The 21,682-nt window shown below is 44.3% G+C and overlaps 1 protein-coding gene across 1 annotated transcript; it reads left to right on the top strand.

Annotated features, from left to right (window-relative positions):
* Positions 1–3,747: 3,747 nt before the first annotated feature.
* LOC117693364 (F-box/WD repeat-containing protein 15-like) lies at positions 3,748–20,757 on the top strand. The gene is made up of 11 exons (XM_034483969.1): positions 3,748–3,837; positions 4,602–4,639; positions 4,835–5,001; positions 6,140–6,258; positions 13,823–14,032; positions 15,502–15,660; positions 16,520–16,730; positions 18,421–18,599; positions 18,887–18,980; positions 19,797–19,827; positions 20,655–20,757. The coding sequence occupies exons 1-11, from the start codon at positions 3,748–3,750 to the stop codon at positions 20,755–20,757; spliced, it is 1,401 nt and encodes a 466-aa protein (XP_034339860.1).
* Positions 20,758–21,682: the final 925 nt, after the last annotated feature.

Genomic DNA, 21,682 nt, shown 5'->3' with positions numbered 1-21,682 from the left:
CATTTTTAAAATGTATTTTCACACTCTAAGTCTATTAGTCTGTAGTTCTTCCCCCACCCCCTGCCTCCATGAGTTGATGAGAAAATACAAACCACCAGCAGACAGCTCCAATGTATGGACACATCTCTGGTTGTCATTTCATCTGCTGGTGGGCTTTATATTTACTTTGTCTTCAAGAAAAATAACTTTTTTTACTGTGGTCAGGGTTGGAGAAATAGTTTTGCCTTGTTTGTCTTCTGAGACAGAGTCTGAGGATGTAGAAATTGGGCTCAAATTCATCCTTCCATTTTAGTCCTTCGAGTGCTGGAATTATGGACAGAGACCTCCATGCACACACACACACACACACACACTGTGTGTGTGTGTGTGTATGTATATAAATGTATATGTTTGTATATGTATGTGTATATATATATATATATATACACACACATACCAACTTTTATTTCTCTGTTGTATGTGTGGGAGTGCACATAGCTCAGCTTTGGTATAAAGGTCAAAGGATAAGTGGGGGAGTCCTTCCCTCCTTCTCCCATGTGGCTCTTGGAGACTGAACCAGGTCCTCATGTTTGGCAGTAAGTCCTTTACATGCTGAACCATCTTCTCAACTCCCAGCTTAAAACAAGACATTTTCTCCACCCAGAAACCTTTACAAAGGTAAATCAGAAAGAAAAGAGGTTTAATAAGCCTTCAGTCAGAATGTAACACACATCACAGGTAACACACTGGGAGACTGCAAAGACACACTCACACTCTTGTGTGGCTATGTGAGCACAACCTGTTACACAGATGTTCACAATAGTCATGGTAATTAGTCCTTAATTAGTTCACCCAGGGAGAGAATTTGACAGCACTATGTCTCAAAAAAAAAAAAAAAAAAAAAAAAAAAGTCATCTCAGCTTGAAGATATGCACCTTTAATCCCAGCACTCAGCCCACTCAGCAGCAGGTGGATCCCTGTGAGTTCAAGTCCAGCCTTGTCTACAGAGTGAGCCTAGGCCACCAGAGACACATAGTGAGATACAACAAAGCAGAGAAGAATGTGGACTGGGATGAGAACATTGACTGGTGGCAGAGACAGAGTACGGTGTGATGTTTCTCAGGTCCAGGGATGCCATGGTAGCTTCTGGGACCTGGCAGAGACAAGGGGTTGATTGTCTCTTAGTGTCCCTGCAGAGAACAGGGCCCTGCCACTGTCAGATAACCAATGTCCAAACCTGGGAGACAGTGTATTCTGCCACACACCCCATCTCATTGACACTCACTTATTAATGGCCCAGGAAGCTACTGCAACAACCATATTCTATTCACCTTGTGTGGTGAATGTCAGAGCCTCAGAAAATGTTTTGCAGCTCATTTCTCTACTGGTCCCTTGATGATACCTTTGTTAGATGGCCATTATTGAAATACTGGTTTAAATATAGCGAGAAGAAGTATCTGTTTATGGTCAGGAGAGATGGCTCAGTGGTTAAGAGTACTGGCGGCTTTTCCAAAGGACCTGGGTTTGATTTTTGGTACCCACATGGTGTCAGTACCACTCACAACTGTCTGTAACCTCAGTACCAGGAGGTCAAATGCCCTTTTCTGGCTTCAGCAGGCAAGAGATTTCATGTTTGAGACCAACCTAAACTTCACAGTGAATTCTAGGCCAGCCTGGACCATAGGATGATGTCCTTTTTAATCCAGTCACACACACACACACACACACACACACACACACACACACACACACACACACGTGCGCACGCGCCTTAAACAATTATACATTGTAAAGTAATCAGATCGCCTTTATGGATGAAAAATATCCATTGTTAAGGTGTCTGTGGTAGCAATGCCTCATGACTATCATAAGGAGTTATAACAGCTGTGCATGTGAACATCTAAATCAGTCACTCAGAGAAAGAAGCCAGGGCCATCCTCTGGCTCAGCAAACATGCAAACAGAAAGTCCAAAGCCAAGCACTGTGGCACACATCTTTCATGCCAGCCCTTGGGAGGCAGAGTCAGGCTGATCTGTAAGTTTGAGGCCTGGACTATATACATCAAGGTCCAGGACTAGATAGCGAGACCCTGTCTCATAATAAAACAAAGAAAAAAGGAAAGTAAAAAAGAAAGAAAGACAATTGAGAAAAGTATAGCACAGGGAAGCCTCTGGCTCCTTTTGGAGCCTGCACTGTGGCCTGTCGTCCTCTCTTCAGGCTGCTTTGCTTTATCTGGGTGCTTCACATTCAACCCTCCAACTCTGTAGTAGTAAAGTCAGGGGTGGGGTCTGCAGTCCTCAAAACTATTGTCAGTCTGAATCAGTAGAGAACATAGTTTAAGAAGTATGTCTCTGTATGTATATACATATGTCCATTTTGTTTGTGTATGTCTCTGTGTGTATATACATATGTCCATTTTGTATGTGTGTGTGTCTCTGTGTGTATATACATATGTCCATTTTGTATGTTTGTATGTCTCTGTGTGTATATACATGTTGGGAGCCGACTTTTAGCAGAAATTGGCTATCAGCTTTGCAGCCATCTCAAGCCATATACCCTGAAGTGAGACTTGTTTTTCAACAGCCTACAACAGCTGAAGCACACTCTGATATCCCACATATTTTGTTTTGCTGTTTACTGCCCCCAGCTGCAGGGCGAACGTGGTATCCACGCCTGCAAGGCATGCAGTTCACGTGCTATCCACACTATAGACGCCTGTAAGGCTTATGTCATATCCACACCTACAAGGCACGTGGCAAAAGCCTATAGATACCCCAGATTTCCCTTCAATGGAGAGAATACGGAAGACAAGGAGAGAGACAATAAAGGAGAGAGAGACACAATAAAGGAGACTTAAGACTTGATCAGACCCTCTGTCTTGTCTCCATTCGTCACATCGCTTGCCCTACACTCTCTCTCGATAGACCCGCAGAACAGAGTGGGCCGTTACAGTTTGGCCGCCCACTGTGGGGCAGCTCGGACATTACATATACATATATTCGTTTTGTATGTGTATGTCTACATAAGTATACATGCATCCGTCCATTCTGTATGTCTGTGTACACTCTGCCATAGCGCTGGTTCCTTGAGTTATTGTCTTTATTATTTTGTCTTTTTTGTTTTCAGAGCTGAGGACTGAACACAGGGCCTTGTGCTTGATAGGCAAGTGCTCTACCACTCAGCTAAGTCCCCTACCCCAAGTTATCATCTTAAATGACAAAGGAGCACAGTTACCAAGGGTCCAGGACTTAAGCCCTACCCTGTGGCTGCACAGGAGAAGGTAATGTTTGAATGAAAACACATTCTGATTTCTGGTTACTAACATAACAAGCATGAACAAAATCAGGATGGCCCTTTTACTTTTCCATTTCTGACACAAAGTCTCAGTCTTTAGCCTGTTGAAAATTACCGTGTTACTCTGTATTTTCTCAAAAGTTCTGACAAGTACATCATCAATGGGGGCTACCCCAGCTCATGTACTTTTTTGGTCTCCACAGTGCCAGGCAGGGATTATTGAGCTCATCTATGAGATGAATAACACTGTGGAGTGAATTTAGGTGTGAACACTCTTAGCTGAGTGTATCTGGCTCCGGTGAGTGTGTGTGTGTGTGTTGGTGTGAGGCTGAGAGTCTACACACCTGCAGCTTGCTGCAATCAAAGCCTGAAGAGCTGCGGGTGGCAGCTCTGTTAAATCTTCGGCCAAGCCTTTAAAATTGGAGCAAGCTGGGGAGGAGAAAGAAGAGTCAATGTGGACTTAGGCCCCTTAAGATGGAGTTCTATTTGCCTAGTGTGCCACTGCTGAAAATCTTCTCCTATCTGGACGCCTTCAGTTTGCTACAGGCTGCCCAAGTGAACAAGGTAAAAGCTCCTTGGCTGAACTCTCCATCTGGTACATCATAAGACCCTGGGCCTTTCCCGCTCAGTCTTAGAGTCTTAACTACCCCAGCATTGTACTCAGGCAGCCTGGCTTCCTTCCTTCCCTTCCTTCCCTCCCTTCCCTTCCTTCTTGTCCTTCTCTTCCCTCCTTACACTTACCTCATTCAGACCTGTCTGCTCAGCTCTGACACATTAATGTCTCAGGAACTCAGCTGCTTCTCTTGACCAACAGGAGAGCCAACCTACAGAAAAGCAAACAGATATATATTCTCATGGGTTAGCATGCATTATCCACTCTGAAGACCTCAACTACAGTTCAATGAGGCAGGAGTGGTGGCACATGCCTGTAATTGAAGCACTTGGGAGGTGGAAGCAAGATGGCAGGAGTTTGGGTCATACTCAATTACATGAATTTAGAACCAGCCCAGGCTACTTAGACACCCTATCTCAGAGCAGCAACAGTGACAACAACATTCTGCTAAATGAAAAGAACAAGCTGCCTTCAGGGGAAGTGCTGCTGATATGTGGCATCCTTGAGACTCCCTGTCAGACCTGTGGAGACCGGCCCTCCTTCCTCTGAGCCCTCCCAATGTGACTTGTGTTTGCTGGGGTAGGTCTCTCCAGGCTGGCTGGGCCTGGGGAGCTAGGACTGTGCTTGATTAACCTGTGTAGGCCCAGCACAGACCAAATTGAGAGCAAGGGTAAGGGGGCTGTTGTTGATTTAAGGATTCTTTTCTCTCCCATAGGACTGGAATGCAATTGCAAGCAGTGACATCCTGTGGAAGTAAGGAGAGGGGAAGGGTGGGATGGGAAGAAGGCATGAGATGGGGCAGGAAGGGAAGAGGAGGCCTTCTGAGTCTGGACCTGGACCTCTGCTGTGTGAGGATGGTTAGTGAATAAAAGTTGTGCTCACTGTAACCGTGGCTCTAAGGTGAGGTGACTGGGGTCAGCCTGATGGGATTGTAACTGTGCATTGCAGGAAGCTCTGTGTGAAGAGATGGCTCTTCTGTGAGGACGTCACCCCGCAGCTCCTGGGCACAGAGACATGGAAGCAGTTCTTTCATTATAAAACATGGCAAGAACACTCCAAGTCCCGGGCAAAGCCAGAAGATTTCACTTACAAGGAAATTCATATGAAGACAACAGGTTTGCTAGAAGAGACACCCACTTGGTTTTTCCCATTCTCTGCAGTCCTACATTCTCACTCATTAAGAGGAAGGGACTTGTGGTTTAATGGGATGGGGCTGCCGTGCTAGGCTAGCCATAGAACCAATCTGTGATCTGCTGAGTGGTTGCTCAAAATCTTAAAACCAGCTCTATATATCGCTCCCTTGCCCTGAAGGCTTCATACCTTCCCTAGAGTACAGAGAGAATTTAATGGGGGAAATTACTAGATAGGCTTTAGTAGTTATCTTTTTTTTCTAAAAACTTCCTCAGAACAGCTTTCTGATGGAGAGATACTTTTAAATTTCTTTCACTTATTTTTAGCATGTGTATGTGATATGTGTACATGGCACAGTATGTGTTTGTGTGTGTGTGTGTGTGTGTGTGTGTGTGTGTAGACAACTTTGTGGAGTTGGTTCTCCTGATGGGAAAAATCTTATCTTTTCTGTTTGCTTTCAAACTATATCACTGTGGGTAGCCTGGAACTTGATCTGTAGACTACACTAGCCTCAAACTCAAGATCTGCAGCATGCCTTCACTGGGACTGGGACATATTTATATCTGGCTGTTTTATTTGTTTTGTTTCTTTTTCTCTTTGTTTCTTTCTTTGCTTCTTTTTCCTTTGTTTTCTTCCTTCCTTCCTTCCTTCCTTCCTTCCTTCCTTCCTCTCTCTCCCTTTCTTTCTTTCTTTCTTTCTTTCTTTCTTTCTTTCTTTCTTTCTTTCTTTCTTTTTTCTTTCTTTCTGCCAAGACAGGATCTCATGTACCACAGGCTGACCTCAAATTCTTCATGTAGAAAACACCAATGACCTTAATTATTCTGCCTCCAAATGAGAACTGGGTTACGGTTTATAGGCCTCTAGGAACAGAACCAAACACTCTGCCCACTGAGTTCCAGACCCAGCCCCCAGTACCCATTTTGTATCTATAGAAGCACATTAAAGAGTAACTGTATCTGAACCAATGACCAACCTGCAGTGTGCTTGACTGTGTCTGCTTCATCCTTCCCACAACTTTTATACAAGCCTTCTACAAGGTAGAGGAAACTGAAACATACCTTTTTTGGTTTGAGTTGCCCCTCAACAGTCTGGTGTCTAAATATTGTTGGGGTTTCTTTGCAGGATTTCAGGAATTTGCATGTTATATCTCAGGGCGTGGCTTAACAAGAAACCGACAAGACAGATCAGTTGTCTGTATTGCAAATTCTGAGGCCCAGATTTCCGCCTGGGATATTCACGAGGTGAGTCTGGCCAATGAGTAGCAAAAGTTACCTGGATGTGAATTGTGATTTCTTCTTTTTGTTGTTGGTGATGATGAGACAGGATCTCCATGTATAGACCTGACTGTCCTAGAAGTCCCTATGTAGATCCACCTACCTTGGCTCCCCATGTGTCAAAAGGTTTACACCACACACCTGATTTCTCCCCCCCCCTTTTTTTAGATTTATGAGTGTTTTCTGTGCATATATGTATGTGTGATGCAAGTGTGTCTGCTGCCTGTGGAGGTCACAAGAGGGTGTCAAGTCCCTTAAAACTGTAGTTGTAGATGGCTGTAAGCTGTGGGCACTGGAGCTGTGGGCTGGACTCGGGTCCTCGGCTAAGCCATCTCTGCAGTGCCTGTCAGTGTTTCAAAGTTTTCATCATAGAGATTATTCACATACTAGGTTGGGTTTCCCCAGGTATTCCTTTTTAAGATATGTTTTTTTTTTAATTTTATATATGTATGTGCCTTGTTATTTTATGGTTGGTGCCAGATATATTTTTTTATTTTATATGTGTGTGCCTGTGTTAGTTTGTGGTTGGTGCCTGCTGGCCAAGGCCAGAGACTGAGATGTTCTGTAGGCTTTGGGAACCCACCTAGGGTCCTCTGCAAGAACATTACTTGCTCTGAGCTGCTGAACCATCACTCTGGCCTCTTACTCCAGGGTTTGTTTGTTGTTGTATTTTTGGTTTGGAACAGGGTTTCACTGTGTGAGAGCCTTGGGGGACACTTGCTCTGTAGACTAGGCTGGCCTCAAACTCTGAGATCTGCCAACCTCTGCCTGCTGGGATCAAAAGTGTGTACCACATCCACCAGGCCATTTCAGGGTGGTGTTTCAAGGCTGCTGTGGATGGGATGGCTTCCCTGATCCTCTCTCACTGTGTCTATTGCTGTATAGGAAGGGCACTAATGTTCTTTCCCATGTTAAGTTCATAGCCTATCAATCTGCTGGAAGTTTATCAGTTCTAAGAGTGTTCCTGTGGTTTCTCGGGGTCTCTAAGTACAGGCTCATAGTGTCTGCCAATGAGGCAACTCTGGCTTCTCTTTCCTATTGGCATCCCTTTTGTTTGCTTCCCTTGTTTGATTATTCTAGCTAAAACAATACCATTTTGAGGGAGAGTAGAGAGTGTGGATATACTTGTCTTGTTCCTGATTTTGCTGGAAATGCTTTGAGGGTTTTTTTTTTTTTTTTTTTTTTTTTTTTTAGCTATTTGAGAGGATTCAGTAAAGAAACTGCTGACATGACTCTCCATGATAATGATTAAGGTTGTTTACTGTAGATATGAGAGAGCAGACAGAGGCATCTAGAAGAGTCCAGAGCAGACAGAGAAAGAAGTAGATTATGTTGTGTTTTTTAAAAACCAGGATATGTTTTGAGAGCAAAGTCTGGTGAGGTGGGAGGGTGCCTTGGTGGGCCGACCTTGAGGCATCCCTTCCCCCTGAGGTAGCAAACATATGATGGGTATAGTATAGAATAGAGGTTATTTAAGGCAATGATAAGGGAGGAGAGAAAGAGAGGAGGGGAGGGAGAGAGTGAAAAGGGAAAAGGGGGTTAAGGAGAGAAAAGAGTCAGACTGAAGGGGCAGAGAGAGCAAGGAGGGGACAAACAGCCCCTTTTATGGCAAGCCAGGCCTACCTGGCTGTTGCCTAGGCTGGAGCCTAGAAGGCATGCTGACATTCCTCCATTTTTGCTTTAATTTTTAAAAGGAGAAACTAGAAAGAGGTGGTGGTGAACCAGGGATAGGACCATCTTGATCTTTAGCTATTTCCTGCTGACTTTGAGGTGTTGTGTCCCTGTGAAACCTAAGAAAACGAAGATGGGGATGTTGGTCCAGTCTTAGGAGAATTGGCTGTTTCCTTGCTATCTAGGATCTGTGGAACCATCTGTGGATAGGAAGAAGCAGGTCCAGTAGAAGCATCTGTGTCTGTGAGAGCAGGTGCTGGTGCATCTGTGGGTTGCTTCTCTGGAGCTGTTCTGGATGCAGATTTTGAGTAGATGCCTGGATATAGCAAGATGCTGAAATATGTATATATATTAGAGGTAGAGAATAAAGTTTAGTACTTTGGGGAGAATAATCTTCTTAGGTGTACATTTGAAACCTTTAGGTCTTGGTGGTTGGGGTGAGAGAAGTCCCAATCTCAGAGAACAAGAGAGAAATCCCATCCTCTGGAATAGGTAACAGGTAGAAACTTAGGCTATTGATTGGCAAGTGTACTTATCTAGATGGAGTCTGTTTGGTCTATGATACATGGATCTGAGTGGGTTTCCTGGAGCTTATAAGTTTACAAAAGAGATAAATCTGTTAACAGCATGAACACTATTTGAGATGCATTTAGGGAAGACAAAAACCTTTTGTGGAGCAGAAGGAGCAAAAAGGGCTTTTTCCTTCTATCTGGGAGATTGAATCTATATAAATTTAGCAGGAAGATAAACCTTTTAAGGTTACATTTAAGAGACAATTAAAGAAACTTGAAATTTTGACCTTGTGAATATGATAGCTGAATATATAGATTAGTATGAGAAACACCTTAAGTCTATAGTTAAGAGTGATAGAGAAAAGGTATGGGGCCTTGGCAACAGCAGAGTCAGGGCAGCTGGTGAAAGGTGAAGTAAGATGACTTGACAGGGTCACTGGAGAAGCTGTAAGTGGCAATTGTGAGTTTGTTCAGGGGGTACACATAGCCAGCAATCTTTAAAGTGCCCAGGTTGCATGACATTAAGGAGTTGGTAGGCTGAGGTCAGGGTCTGAAGCAAAAGGGGAAATGACAGGTTAGTGTTATTTTTGAGGGGGGATGTCAAGGAAGTAAGGACCTTGGAGGAGTGTAAGAGTGTACTGTGGTGGGTGAGACAGCTCGAGCTACTTTGTCAGCTCGGTTGTTTCCCTTGGAGACAATAGTTATCAATATGGTGGGACCTGCAGTGGACAATTCCATTGTGACTCGGGCAGAGGTAGTTTGGCCATTAGACCCAGAAGATGAGACACTTTTTCCTGTGGGGGAGGAATGTGGGAGAAATGACTCACTTGTCTTAGGCAATATGAGACATGTAACTCTCTGGGTGTCCTCTGTCTACAGTTTAGACCAAGCCCTGGCAGTGGGCAAGGCAATGGGTCAGAGTTTCTCAGTGGTTATCATATCACAATCCAGGCAGTCTTGTTGTCACTCTGCCCGTATCACTCAGAGACCTTGGGAGTTGGGGGTTTGTTGGGAGCCGACTTTTAGCAGAAAGGGGCTAGATTATCTTTGCAGCCATCTGGAACCATATACCCTAATAAGAGATTTGGTTTTCAATAGCCTACAACAGCTGAAGCACACTCTGATATCCCACATATTTTGTGTTGCTGTTTACTGCCCCCAGCTGCAAGGTACATGTGGTAGCCATGCCTGCAAGGCATGCAGTTCACGTGCTGTCCAGGAGCCATACATGCCTGTAAGGCACACGTGGTATCCAAGCCTACAAGTGCCCAGTGCACGTGCTATCCACACTATAGACACCTGTAAGGCTTATGTCATATCAACGCCTGCAAGGCACGTGGCAAAAGCGTATAAATACCTCAGATTTCCCTTCAATAAGAGAGACTTGAGACTTATAGACTTGAGACTTGAGAGAAAGACTTAAGACAAAAGAGACTAGAGAAACGAGACTTGATCACACCCTGTCTTGTCTCCATTCTTCGTGTCCATTGCCCCTCTAGCCCCACTCTCTCTCTCTTGACCAGAGCACTTAGCAGCAAAGCGTTGAGGAAGAGCACGGGTCCCAACATTTTGGCCCCCAAGCCAGTCAAGGTTCACAACAGGGGTTCACTGTCAGGATTTGGTAGTCTCTGTCTGTCATAGTAAGCTTTAACATTAGAAAAGCATAGTAACATAGTTACCATAGTAACAGTTAACATTACATTTAGCAGATTTCTGACAGGAATGAGAGCCAGTATCTGTTAAGTATATTGGAGTTAGACAATCTGTGTTTATTTGATCTAGGATGTATCTAGTAAGGAAAGAGAGTACATTGTAACATAGTACATAGTAACAGTAGCAAAAACAAGGCTAAAGATACCTTTTGGCAGATGGGAACTTGTTTCAGAAGTTCCTGAGGAACCATGGTTTTTATCTAACAGTCAGAAATCCCATAATCCAGCTTGATCTCATGTCTGGATATCTGGAGAGTCTTGAGAACTGACATTTACCACATACTATAGTTTGCCACACGTTTGTGTGTTTGTGCTTTCTTTTGCTGTGTTAAAAGGCCATGACCAAAACTAACTTGGAGGAATGAACTCAGAGGTGAGTTCATCAGAGGAGGCTCAGACAGAAACTGAAGCAGAGACCATGGAGGATTGGTCATTCTTTATGGCTCACTCTCCATGGCTTGCTCAGTTAGCTTTCTTATACCACCCAGGACCACCAGCCTGGCAGTGGCACTGCCGACAGTGGGCTGAGTCCTTCCACACTGATGATTAATTAGAGAAATATCTACAGATGTGCTTAGAGGCAATCTGCTGGCATGGATGTGGGGTGATGCCCTCCCTCAATTCACTACCTGTGGTAGTCAGGAGAGCTGGCCATGAGGGCCTGAGGAGAGCTGGCCATGCCTTCTCATTGGCTGTGGCACTAGGAGAATGGGCCCCCACTCTTTGCCTGGGGAGCACAGTGGAGCTGTGCTCTCTTGGGGGGGTGTGGAACAATTGACAAAGCTGTTCTCCACGTGATTCTTTCTCTGATAGTGTCTACCAGGGTTTGGGGAACCTCACCCCAGGAGCTAACAGAACAAGGTGTGGCTTGCGCTGAGCACAGTTCTCTTGAGACCTTCCTGGGCTGTGTGTCTTAGGAAAGGAAATCCAGCTAGAGCTGTGGCAGTGTTGCTTGATCTGGCACCAGCACACCTGTGTAGGTAGAGAATCTCTGTTTTCTATGGTGTTGTGAGTGCTAGGGGCCCATATGATGCCCTGGGAGAGGGATGGTGGGGACCCTAGTACCAGTGGGAAAGAACACAGGACTGGCCATGCCTGTGGTTCTTGAGGACATTGCTCATGGCTTGTCTCAGCGTTATGATACTAGATTCCCACTGTGCAGTCCCTGCTGCTTTATAAAGAGTATTTTTCTCTTGTGTACTCTGACTTGTGAGACAGCCAGCTCTGAGCCATTGTAGGAGAGAACTGTGTGACTGCTGGATACCTCAGTACATGTTTCTTCATTATCCTCCATTCTCTCAAAGATTTTTTATTTTAAAAGGTAAAAGGGCAATGGTGGAACATGCCTTTAATCACAGCACTTGGGAGGCAGAGGCAAGTGGATTTCTGAGTTCAAGGTCAGCCTGGTCTACAGAGTGAGTTCCAGGATAGCCGGGCTATACAGAGAAACCCTATCTCAACCCTCCCCTGCCCCCCAAAAAAGACAGAAGATAAAGGAGTCTAATGGAGTGAACATTAATCCATTCTTAAGGTTGGTTGGTTTTGTCTGTCTGAGAGAAGGTCTCAACCTGTAGTCTTAGCTGGCCTGCAACTATGTAGACCAGGCTAGCCTCCAACTCAGATCTGCCTGCCTCTGTCTCCTGAGTGCTGGGACTAAAGGGGTAGCCCAACACACCCAGCAAAGGGGTTTTTATCTTGTTAGACATGATCTCAATGTTTATAAACATCGTCTCCTACAGCAAACTGAAGATGGAACATAATGAACAGGATGATCTTGGGGTTGGAGGTTTTGAGGGGTTTGTTGGTTTTTATTTGGGGGGGGGGTTAGGAGGAGCCTGTTTAGGACAATATCAGGCTGTCCTAGAGTTCACTGTGCAGTCCAGGCTGGCCTCGGACTCATGGGGACCCTCCGACCTCTGCCTCCTAAGTGCTAGGCAGGATCCAGTGGTACATCGTCATTGTACCTGTCAGAGGGAGCACGGAGTGGAGCTGGACCTCAACCTTGTGAGACTGAGTCATGTGTTCCATAGTGACAAGGACTTCACCAGGTGGCCTTTCAAAGGAGGCAAGATTGACTCAAAGGGGAGATTACGTTTAGAGGGAAGGAGAGGTAATAATTTTCATGCAAATGGAGCTAGGGCTTAGAAATGGCTATATTGATTGATGCCTCTAATATTTTACTAAATTTAATTATGCTTTTGGCTTTTTGTTATTGATGCTGCTGCTGGTGGTGTGTGTGTGTGTGTGTATGAGTGTGTATGAGTGTGTATGAGTGTGTGTGAGTGTGTGTGAGTGTGTGTGAGTGTGTGTGAGTGTGTGTGAGTGTGTGTGAGTGCGTGTGAGAATGTGTGAGAGTGTGTGAGAGTGTGTGATTTTTTTTTAAAGAAAAACTTATTTATTTTATTTGCTGTATCTTCATGTATACCTGCATGCCCAAAGATGGCATCAGATCCCATTACAGATGGTTTTGAGTCACCACGTGGTTGCTGGGAGTGGAATTCAGGACCTCTGGAGGAATAGTTGGTTCTCTTAACCACTGAGCCATCTTTCTAGGCCATTAATTTTTTTTTTCTTTAAGCTAAAGAAAAGTCTGGAAAAGAACCTGCTTTTCTCATTTGCAGTGTAGAAGAATTGATGATACAATAACCAGTTTTGGAATTGATTCATTGTAGATAGGTTTGTTTCATGTGTTATAAAACATAATACTGCCTGGGCCTTCAACTCCAACACTCAAGAGGCAGAGGCCAGTGAGTTTGAAGCCAGCCTGATTTACATAGTGAGTTCCAGGAAAGCCAGGGGTATAGAGTGACCCTGTCTCTAAAACAACAACAACAAATCTAGCCCCACCAGAAGTGACAATAGGCACCTGCTCCCTGCTTGCACTGTTAGTGAAGGTGAAATGGCGTTGAGCACAGGGCTGCTGATTGTTCTTCATACATGTTTGTGGGAGTTAGGTCCCCCTTCCATGTGGTTCCTGAGGATTGAAGCCCTGTCATCAGGTTTAGTGGCAAGTGCCCTTCCCTGGTGAGCCATGTGACAGCCATGTTCTTTCTGGTCTGAATAGTGAATGTGTGCTTGTGTCTGAGCACAATGTATGTGTCCTGTTTCCTGTCGACTCCTGCCATAATAATCCAGATGTTTGTTTTCCTTCTTTGTATTTCTTTATATTTCTATGTACATAGGTATTTCTGCCTGCATGTATGTCCCTGTGAGGGTGTCATGTCCCCAGGAACTGGAGTTACAGACAGTTATAAGCTGTCACATGTGTGCTGGAAATTGAACCCAAGTCCTTTGGTTAAGAACAGCTGGTGGTCTTAAATGCTGAGCCAGCTCTCCAGCTCTGTGTTTCTTTTTCTTTTTTTTGAGATAGTCTTGTAATGTAGTTCCAAGTTGCCTGCAACTTAACATTGCAGAGCAGACTGGCCTCAAGCTTCTAGTGACCTTTATGCCTCTGCCTTGCTTGACTGGGATTCTAGGCATGTGCTCCCATGTCCATTGAGGGATGCTTAGAACTTCCATGCTCTTTTCTTGTAAGTAAGAAGGGGTTCCAGTGTGGAGGAGGCTTCCACATTAAGCTGGTGGGTGAAAGCAGCTGAACTAGAGGTGCTCAGACATGATGATGCTCTTGTTCCCCAGGGTGTGATGATTTCGGAAATGTCAAAATATGGCATCTACATCAAGATGTTGACGACCCTCCCTGAGATGCAGGTTGTGGTCACTGTAGATATTCAACAAACTATCAAACTGTGGGACTGTCACAAGGGTCAACCTCTGGCAACTTACAGGCTGTCACTTTCCTGTGTATCACTGGAAGCTGTCTTTACAAAGGATGGCCCGATTGTCTTGGTAAGTGACCCCAAAATCTAGAATAGGCACATAGAACAAAACACTGGTCAATTTGAGGTCCCATTACTGTCAAATCTTAACTTGCCATCTTGGAGTCTCTGCAAACCCTGAGAGTCAATCACAGTATACAGAAAACATGGCCATCCCTTAGCCTACTTCATGTCCATTTTTTTTAAGCCATTCTCTTAAAAATATCATTTTAAAATTCTTTCCTGGCATCTGGGGAGAGATGGTTCAGTGGGTAGCAGTGTTTTCTGTGCAAGCATGAAGACCGGAGTTCAAATCCCTGACACTCACATAAAAAGTGAGCTGTGGCTAAAGGTGCCTGTAACCCCCGTAGTGTAGGGGATGGAAACACAAGGGTCACTGGGACTAGACGGCTGCTAGCCAAGCCAGCCTAAGTCCAGGCTCAATAAGAGACTCTCAGGAAATCAGGAGAAGAGGATAACAAGATACCTGGCATTCTTCTTTGGTTTCCATAATCTACATACGCACACATAAATATACATATAACACTCACACACGTACACACACAACCTTTTCAAGTGGGTTTACATCTTCTTGCCTTTGAAATGTCTATTATTGCTGAATCCATGAATTTGGGTAGAGACAATAGAGAGAAAATGTGAATGATTTTGAGAACAAAGGATAACATTCATGTCCCAGTGAGTCCTAGGGAGGAGGGTTTTAGGGCTTGGAAAATTTTTACACATACCCTACTTCATGTGATTGAGACAGAATCTCATGATGTAGTCCTGGCTGACCTAGAACTCACTGTGTAGACTAGGGTGGTCTAACTCTCTGAGCTCAAACTGTCTCTGTCTTCTGAGTGTTGGCATTAAAGGTAATATGCTACTTTGCCCTACAAAAGTTTCTTTAAAAAATGCTGCAGGACATGGTGCATGCTATAGAAGCAGGTGAATTTCTAGAGTTTGAGGCCAGTCTGGTGAACAGAGTGAGGCCAGGATAGCCAGGGCTACACAGAGAAATCCTAAAATCCTGTCTCAAAAAAACCCAAAAGGAAAAGAATTATTTTGCGTGTGAATATTTTGCCTGCATGTGTGTCTATGTATCACGTGCATGCTTGAAGGTCAGAAAAAGCCATTGGAGGCCTAGGGTTGATATCTCTCTCTCTGTCTCTCTCTTTGTCTCTCTCTCTGTCTCTCTCTCTGTCTCTCTCTCTGTCTCTCTCTCTGTCTCTCTCTCTGTCTCTCTCTCTGTCTCTCTCTCTCTCTCTCTCTCTCTGTCTCTCTCTCTCTCCACAATTACCCACTGAGTCATCCCCCCCCCCAGGTCTAGAGAGTCTTATTCCATGATCATCCCAGATGCTCTGTGACATAGGCTGCTCAGAACTTTAGATCTCTTGTTACTGAACTTGAAGACATAGTGGTGTATCTTAGAGCAGATAACACTGCCCCCTCCATGCTTAACCTTTTCCCACTGACTGGGTGCCGGTGCTCTGATTTCAGGCAGGTGATTCTGAGGGTAATCTCTACATCTTTAGGATTCCCGACTTACACCTCATTTCCAAAGCCCATGCATTTCAATCCAGGATTGAAGAACTCTACTGCTCTCCTCAGAAGAAATGGGTCTTTCTGACTAAGGAACACGAACATGTCTTGCCAAGGGTAGGTCTGTTCTAGCAATTCCAGGGTGAAGGTGGGAGATGGTGGGAAGGAACAGTCCCCAGGGAGGTTCAGGCAGATCACTCCTGCCCTCCTAGGCCCTATCATAAGGAAAGCCATTTCTATAGTTGGAAACAATATTGTGCTTGGAAGCAGTCACGAGACCGACCACAATGGCAAATGTCTATTTGTGAAATGTCCTTGAAATGTGGCTCAGCCAAAGGACAAAGGCAGGTGACATAACAGCCCCAGAAACCTTTGCTGGTCCTGATCTGGAAGCAATTTTCTATCACTGGCTGACACGCCTACCCACCCCATGACACATTTCACATAAGTGCTACCATACTCAGTGCTTTATATACTGCCTTCTCTCTTAACTGACAGCTCTCTGGTGCTTGGTTCTTAGGTATTATGAGAGAGATGGTCCGCCCACAGGCCAAGTACTTCTCAGGGCCCAAGCATATTCATTTGGTTTTATACATCAACATACTTTCAAAGCAACCTGGGTTACAGAAGACAGTTTCAATGCCTCATTTAAAAAAAAAAATCCAGAACAGCCCTGGAGTAGTTCTCTGCACAGCGAAAATGTACTTAACCAATCTCTGCCTGATGAGTCCATTACAGTAGGGTGACCGAGGCGCCCTTTGACCTGGGACAGGGACTCCATTCTGTCTCTGAATGTGATGGGAGGGGCGGGAAGATGGTGAGTTATTTCGACTCTGAATGAGAGCAATGACTGTTCCACCCTGTGCTGGGTGAAGAACAGATGCAGCCACTCCTGGTTTTCTTTGAAAGCTCCTTGTCTGCACTGCACATGTGCCAGGCTACAGAGGTGTGACTCTTCATTGATTGTACTCTGCAGGTGTATTTCCTGGACAGCTTAATGAGGACATTGGAATTCCCTGCCCCTCTATCTACCATTCTCTCCTTCTCATTATGCCAAGGAGCCTGCTGGACCCCAAGAAGGGAAGACAGGATAACCCTGATGTCCAGAAGAGCATTCCAAAATCTCACAAAATTTGCCACATTTGATATGAAGCTGGAAGAGATTGGGAACCAACTAACTGTTAAAGGTAAACCTTGGAGAATTCTCACGCCAAATATGCTAGTGCATGCCCAAAATCATGAGACTGGGTCAGGATGCGTCATAGAGGATGCTGTCTCACAAACAAAAAAGATGGAGCTGACAAGATGGTTTAGCATGTGCACATGCATACATACACCCACGCAGACCTGTACACACACACACACACACACACACACACACACACACACACACTGATAAAGTTAAAAAATAATAAAAATGAAAGGCCAAGCATTGTAATGCACACCTTTAATCCCAACATTTAGGAGGAGAGACAGGCAGATTTATCTGGGTTCTATGGCAGCCTGATCTAAACAGTGAGTACAAGGTTAGCCAGGGATACATAGTGAGACAGTAGAACCCAGTCCCTAATACAGGACGGAAATGGAAACATGTCTGCCCAAGAAAATCATAGCTCACGAGTGTAGTGACCATCAAACAGGCACAAGTTCACTTCTGTCCAAGGAGCCTGCTGCTCCCTTTACTAAAACAAGCATCATCACAAGGTAATCCACAATCCCAGCAGAGTCCAGTGGATCTCCAAGTTTGAGGCCAGCCTGGTCTACAGAGCAAGTTCCAGGTTAGCCATGGCTACACAAAGAAACCCTGTCTTGAATGAAAAAAAAAAAAAAAGACAAGCATTATTTATAGATTATGATGAGCTCTTGTGGGAGACATAGGATTTTTTTTGTTTGTTTGTTTTTTGGCTTTTTGGTTTTTCGAGACAGGGTTTCTCTGTGTAGCCCTGGCTACCCTGGAACTCACTCTGTAGACCAGGCTGGCCTCAAACTCAGAAATCTGCTTGCCTCTGCCTCCCAAGTGCTGGGATTAAAGGTGTGCACCACCACTGCCCGGAAAGGATTTCTTTTCAAATTGTCTTTATATTATTAGGTATTCATGCTACAAGCACATTTATTGAGGTCAGGGGACAACTTGAGGGGTTTGGTTTCTCTCCTCCATCATGTGGTACTCCAGGAATTGAACTAGGTTGTCAAGCTTGGTATTTAAGTGTCTCTGTCCTTTAAGCCAGTGCTTCTCAACCTTCCTAATGCTTCCGATTGAACTTTCACACAGTTCTCATGTGGCACTGAGGGTCACGCCAGCCACTAAGTTACTATCATTGATACTTCATAACAGTAATTTTGCTACTGTTATGGACTGTGATTTAAGTATTTTTGAAGATAGAAGTTTGCAATTTTGCCACCCAAAAATACAGTTCGTTATTGCTTGTCATTTGGGGTTTTTTGTTTTTGAGAAAGACAAAAACTGTCCTTCCCTGTACAGTTGTCTTTTTCTGCCCTTTAGTGGCCAAGGACATGGACTTGAAAGACCAGTGGATGGTTTTCATTATCTCTATCCGATTAGCACGCCATGGAAGTAGGGATATGATTTTCAGTAAGCGTTTATGGCTTTGCTCTTACCTTTTTTAAAAAACGTATTTATTTATTTATTTATTTATTTATTTATTTATTTATTTAACGTGAATACACTGTCGCTGTATTCAGACACACCAGAAGAGGGCATCAGATCCCATTACAGATGGTTGCGAGCCATCATGTGGTTACTGGGGATTGAACTCAGGACCTCTGGAAGAGCAGTCAGTGGTCTTAACTGCTGAAGATTTTGCTCTTAATTAAATGATTGAAAAATTGTCTATATTTTGTGTTTGTTTGGAACAGAACATTTGGTAGCAAGTTTCGAGTTCCCAGGTTATGAAGAGATCCCGCAATGGATCGGAGTCAGTGACAAGAACGTGATTGTCTGTTCAACTATGTACTCTCTCTTGGTCTTTAGCATGGACGGCTACATTCTGCAGAGATTTCAGTACTACCCAGAAGAGATCTTGAAACTATCGGCGGTACGTTTGGAATATTTCCCCTCCAGTGGGTTTTAACAAAAATAGATTTACATTTTTGAAACTTCATACAGTTGGGGTGTGTTTGTGCATTGGCACGAGCGTGAGCACTTGCAGAGCCCAGAGGCCGACTTCCTGGAGTTAGTCTCTCTCTTTCCACCTTTACATGGTCAGAGTACCAGGCTTGCTCAGCAAGTGCCTTTACCTGATGGACCATCTCCTAGCCCCTTTCCTTGTCTTTTGACCTTGACATTGACTGCAGCCTACTCACATTTGGGTGTTCTTTGAAGGACCCAGTTTATGTCATTGTCACCTTTATTGATGGCTCTTTGGATGTGTACGCATGGGAGGAGAGAAGCCTGCTGCTCAGGAGGTGTTATCGGCTACCAAATAGGAGATGTGGGAAACAGCCATGGTAAGCTCGGCCTTTTAACTTAAACTGGACATTAATTTTAAAACATTTCTGGGGCTGGAGAGATGGCTCAGCAGTTAAGAGCACTGGCTGCTCTTCCAGAGGACCTGGGTTCAATCTCCAGCATCCACATGGCAGCTCACAACTGTCTATAACTCCAGTTCCAGGAGATCTGACTGACACCGTCACACCAATGCTTTTAAAGTTCATTTAAACTTAAATTTTAAAGTTTAAATATGTATATGTAAAATGCATTTTTAAAAGAGAAATTAACTTTCTATAAAGAGATATGACTATATTTATGACCTCCATCATCATACAGATTAGACATGGTGCTGTGTGTGTGTAATATTTAAGTAGAGGCAGGAGGATCCAGAAGTTCTGGATGTTTAGGAAATTTGGCAGCCAGATGGGTTAATTGCAAAACCATCACAAACAAAAGTAGGAACTGGCTAAGCATAACACACACCTTTAATGCCAACACTCTGGAGGCAGAGTCAGAGGCTCTCTTGTCAGTTTGAGGCCAGCCTGGTCTACATAGTGAGTCTCAGGACAGCCAGGGCTCTAGAGAGAGATTATGTATTAGGAATGAAGGGAGGGAAGGAGGGAAAAGAACGAATTGCTAGTTCTTGGGATCCAGTTATTATGTCAGCAGTCTCAGGCCCACAGTAGAAGTAGGGGGACTGCATCCTTGTGTCTTGTCTTCAGTGGCAGGATGGGTTCTCCTGAGTGTGGGCCCCACTTGGGTTGCTTCATCAGTGAGCTGTCACTATTTCCATTTGGCTAATTTTCCTTTGAGTTGTACTTGCCTTCATCCAAGTTACCTTCAGTGATTGTGGTGTGGTGGTACAGGCCCCAAACCCTGCACCCAGGCTGCTGAAGCAAGTGTTGATTGCCATTTAGCAGGACACCCTGACCCTGTCTCCCCCACCAAAAAAAAGAGTCCCCACCCCCCTTATAGTATATCTCTGTGTAGCCTCTGCTGTCTTGGAATCAGGCTGACCTTGAACTCAGAGATCCACCTGTTTCTGCCTGGGACTGAAGTTGTTCACCCAGAGTCCCCTTTCAAGAAGGGCCAACAGCACATGACAGTTTACCAGTATAATTTATATTACATGTATGGCTTACAGATATGTCTCCCTTTGAACATAGTGGCACACAGCTATAATCCCAGCATGCAGGAAACTAAGGCAGAAGAATTACCTCAAGTTAGAGGCTAGCCTATGCTACATTCAAATTCATTGCAAATCTGGGCTATACACAATGAAAACTTATTTCAATTTTTTCCTCACACTCTGTGGGGTTTCTCATCCTTCTCTTGATTGATGTTTTATTGTTGGTTGGTTGGTTTTGTTGTTTTGTTTGTTTCCTCCACTAAGCTGTGGAGAGACTTTTTAGTTTGATTTTGTCCCATTGGCCAATTCCTGCTTGGCTTGCTGGTACTGGAGAGTTCCTAGCCACGAACACTTAGGCACATACACACTCAGGTACACACACAGGAGTGCATGCATACACATACACACACGACACATAAGTATTAAAAACGTTTTAAACAAATTCAGGACTGTGATGAAACCACAGTCTAATTATCAGTTGATAAGCTTCACTCCCATTTGCGTACTGACATCTTGTTTTTCCTTTGGCAGTGCTTATAACAAAACATTATGTGATGATGTGAGCATAATTCAATTGATGAATAATGGTCCCACCTACTATCTGATGGCATATACCTTGAACATCTGTTCTTGAAAACTGAGTAGGTTATGGGTCTTCTTCCTCAATGATAATAAAAGTCTATTTGCAAGCCCAGGCTGGTGATTTCAGTGTTGCTAAGAAGTGAAGAGGCCAAATGTGGCGGTACATACCTTCAACCCAGATACTGGGGAGGTGACCCGACCTGCAGGTCCTAGGTTATTCATGAGGGACGAAGAGGATTACAATCCTGGAAGAACGGGCGAGAGAGAGAATGGACTCAAGGAAGCAAATGCTTGTCAAGAGTCATATATTTGGGCACAAAGTGCTTATTTATAATACATTTTGCAAAGGGAGGGGTAAGAGGGATCCAGGTGATGGGAAAGTACAGAATCTTCTTGGCCTGTGCCCTGAAACAATGGCGGTCTAACTGCTTACTTTAAAAGATACGGTACACTGCTTTACATCTAAAAATCTATTTGTAACTATCAAGCAGAACCTTGTGGTTGCTAGGGAGATGAAGCTGCAGGAGACATTGTGCAGGTGGGGAGAAGTAGGGGGTGAGGGTAAGAGGCAAGGGTCCTGGCTTCTGACAGGGAGGCAGAGGCAGGTGGAAGATCTGAGTTCTAAGACCAGCCTGGTCTACAGAGCTAGTTCCAGGCCAACCAGGGCTACATTATGAGAACCCATCTCTGAAACAAACCTGTGGCTAGTTGTAAGAGCAATTTGTCTGTGACATCTGTCACTTCACTGCTCTATGGTTGACTCAGATGACCAGGGCATGTGGGCAGCTTCTCACTGCAGAAGCCATGTGGCAAATTAAAAAAAAAAAAAAAAAAAAAAAAAAAAAAAAAGACCTTTTTGGAGACCATAATTATCCTTTCCCCCTTCCTTCTTTATACCTTCCCATATACCTCTCCTCACTGTTCTCTTTTGAATTCTTAACTGCTTTTTATTTCTCAAACCATTTTTTTAAATCAAG

Source organism: Arvicanthis niloticus, chromosome 21, assembly GCF_011762505.2.
Source record: "Arvicanthis niloticus isolate mArvNil1 chromosome 21, mArvNil1.pat.X, whole genome shotgun sequence".
NCBI classification, from domain to species: Eukaryota; Metazoa; Chordata; class Mammalia; order Rodentia; family Muridae; genus Arvicanthis; species Arvicanthis niloticus.
This window is presented reverse-complemented; position numbering and strand designations above follow the sequence as displayed.

Bases quoted from the DNA above. Each gene is read 5' to 3' on its own strand.
- LOC117693364 (XM_034483969.1), top strand. From the start codon at position 3,748: ATGGAGTTCTATTTGCCTAGTGTGCCACTGCTGAAAATCTTCTCCTAT. The intron at 6,259-13,822 runs GTGAGTCTGGCC...CTTGTTCCCCAG, and splicing joins CCGCCTGGGATATTCACGAG to GGTGTGATGATTTCGGAAAT. The intron at 18,600-18,886 runs GTACGTTTGGAA...TGTTCTTTGAAG, and splicing joins AGATCTTGAAACTATCGGCG to GACCCAGTTTATGTCATTGT.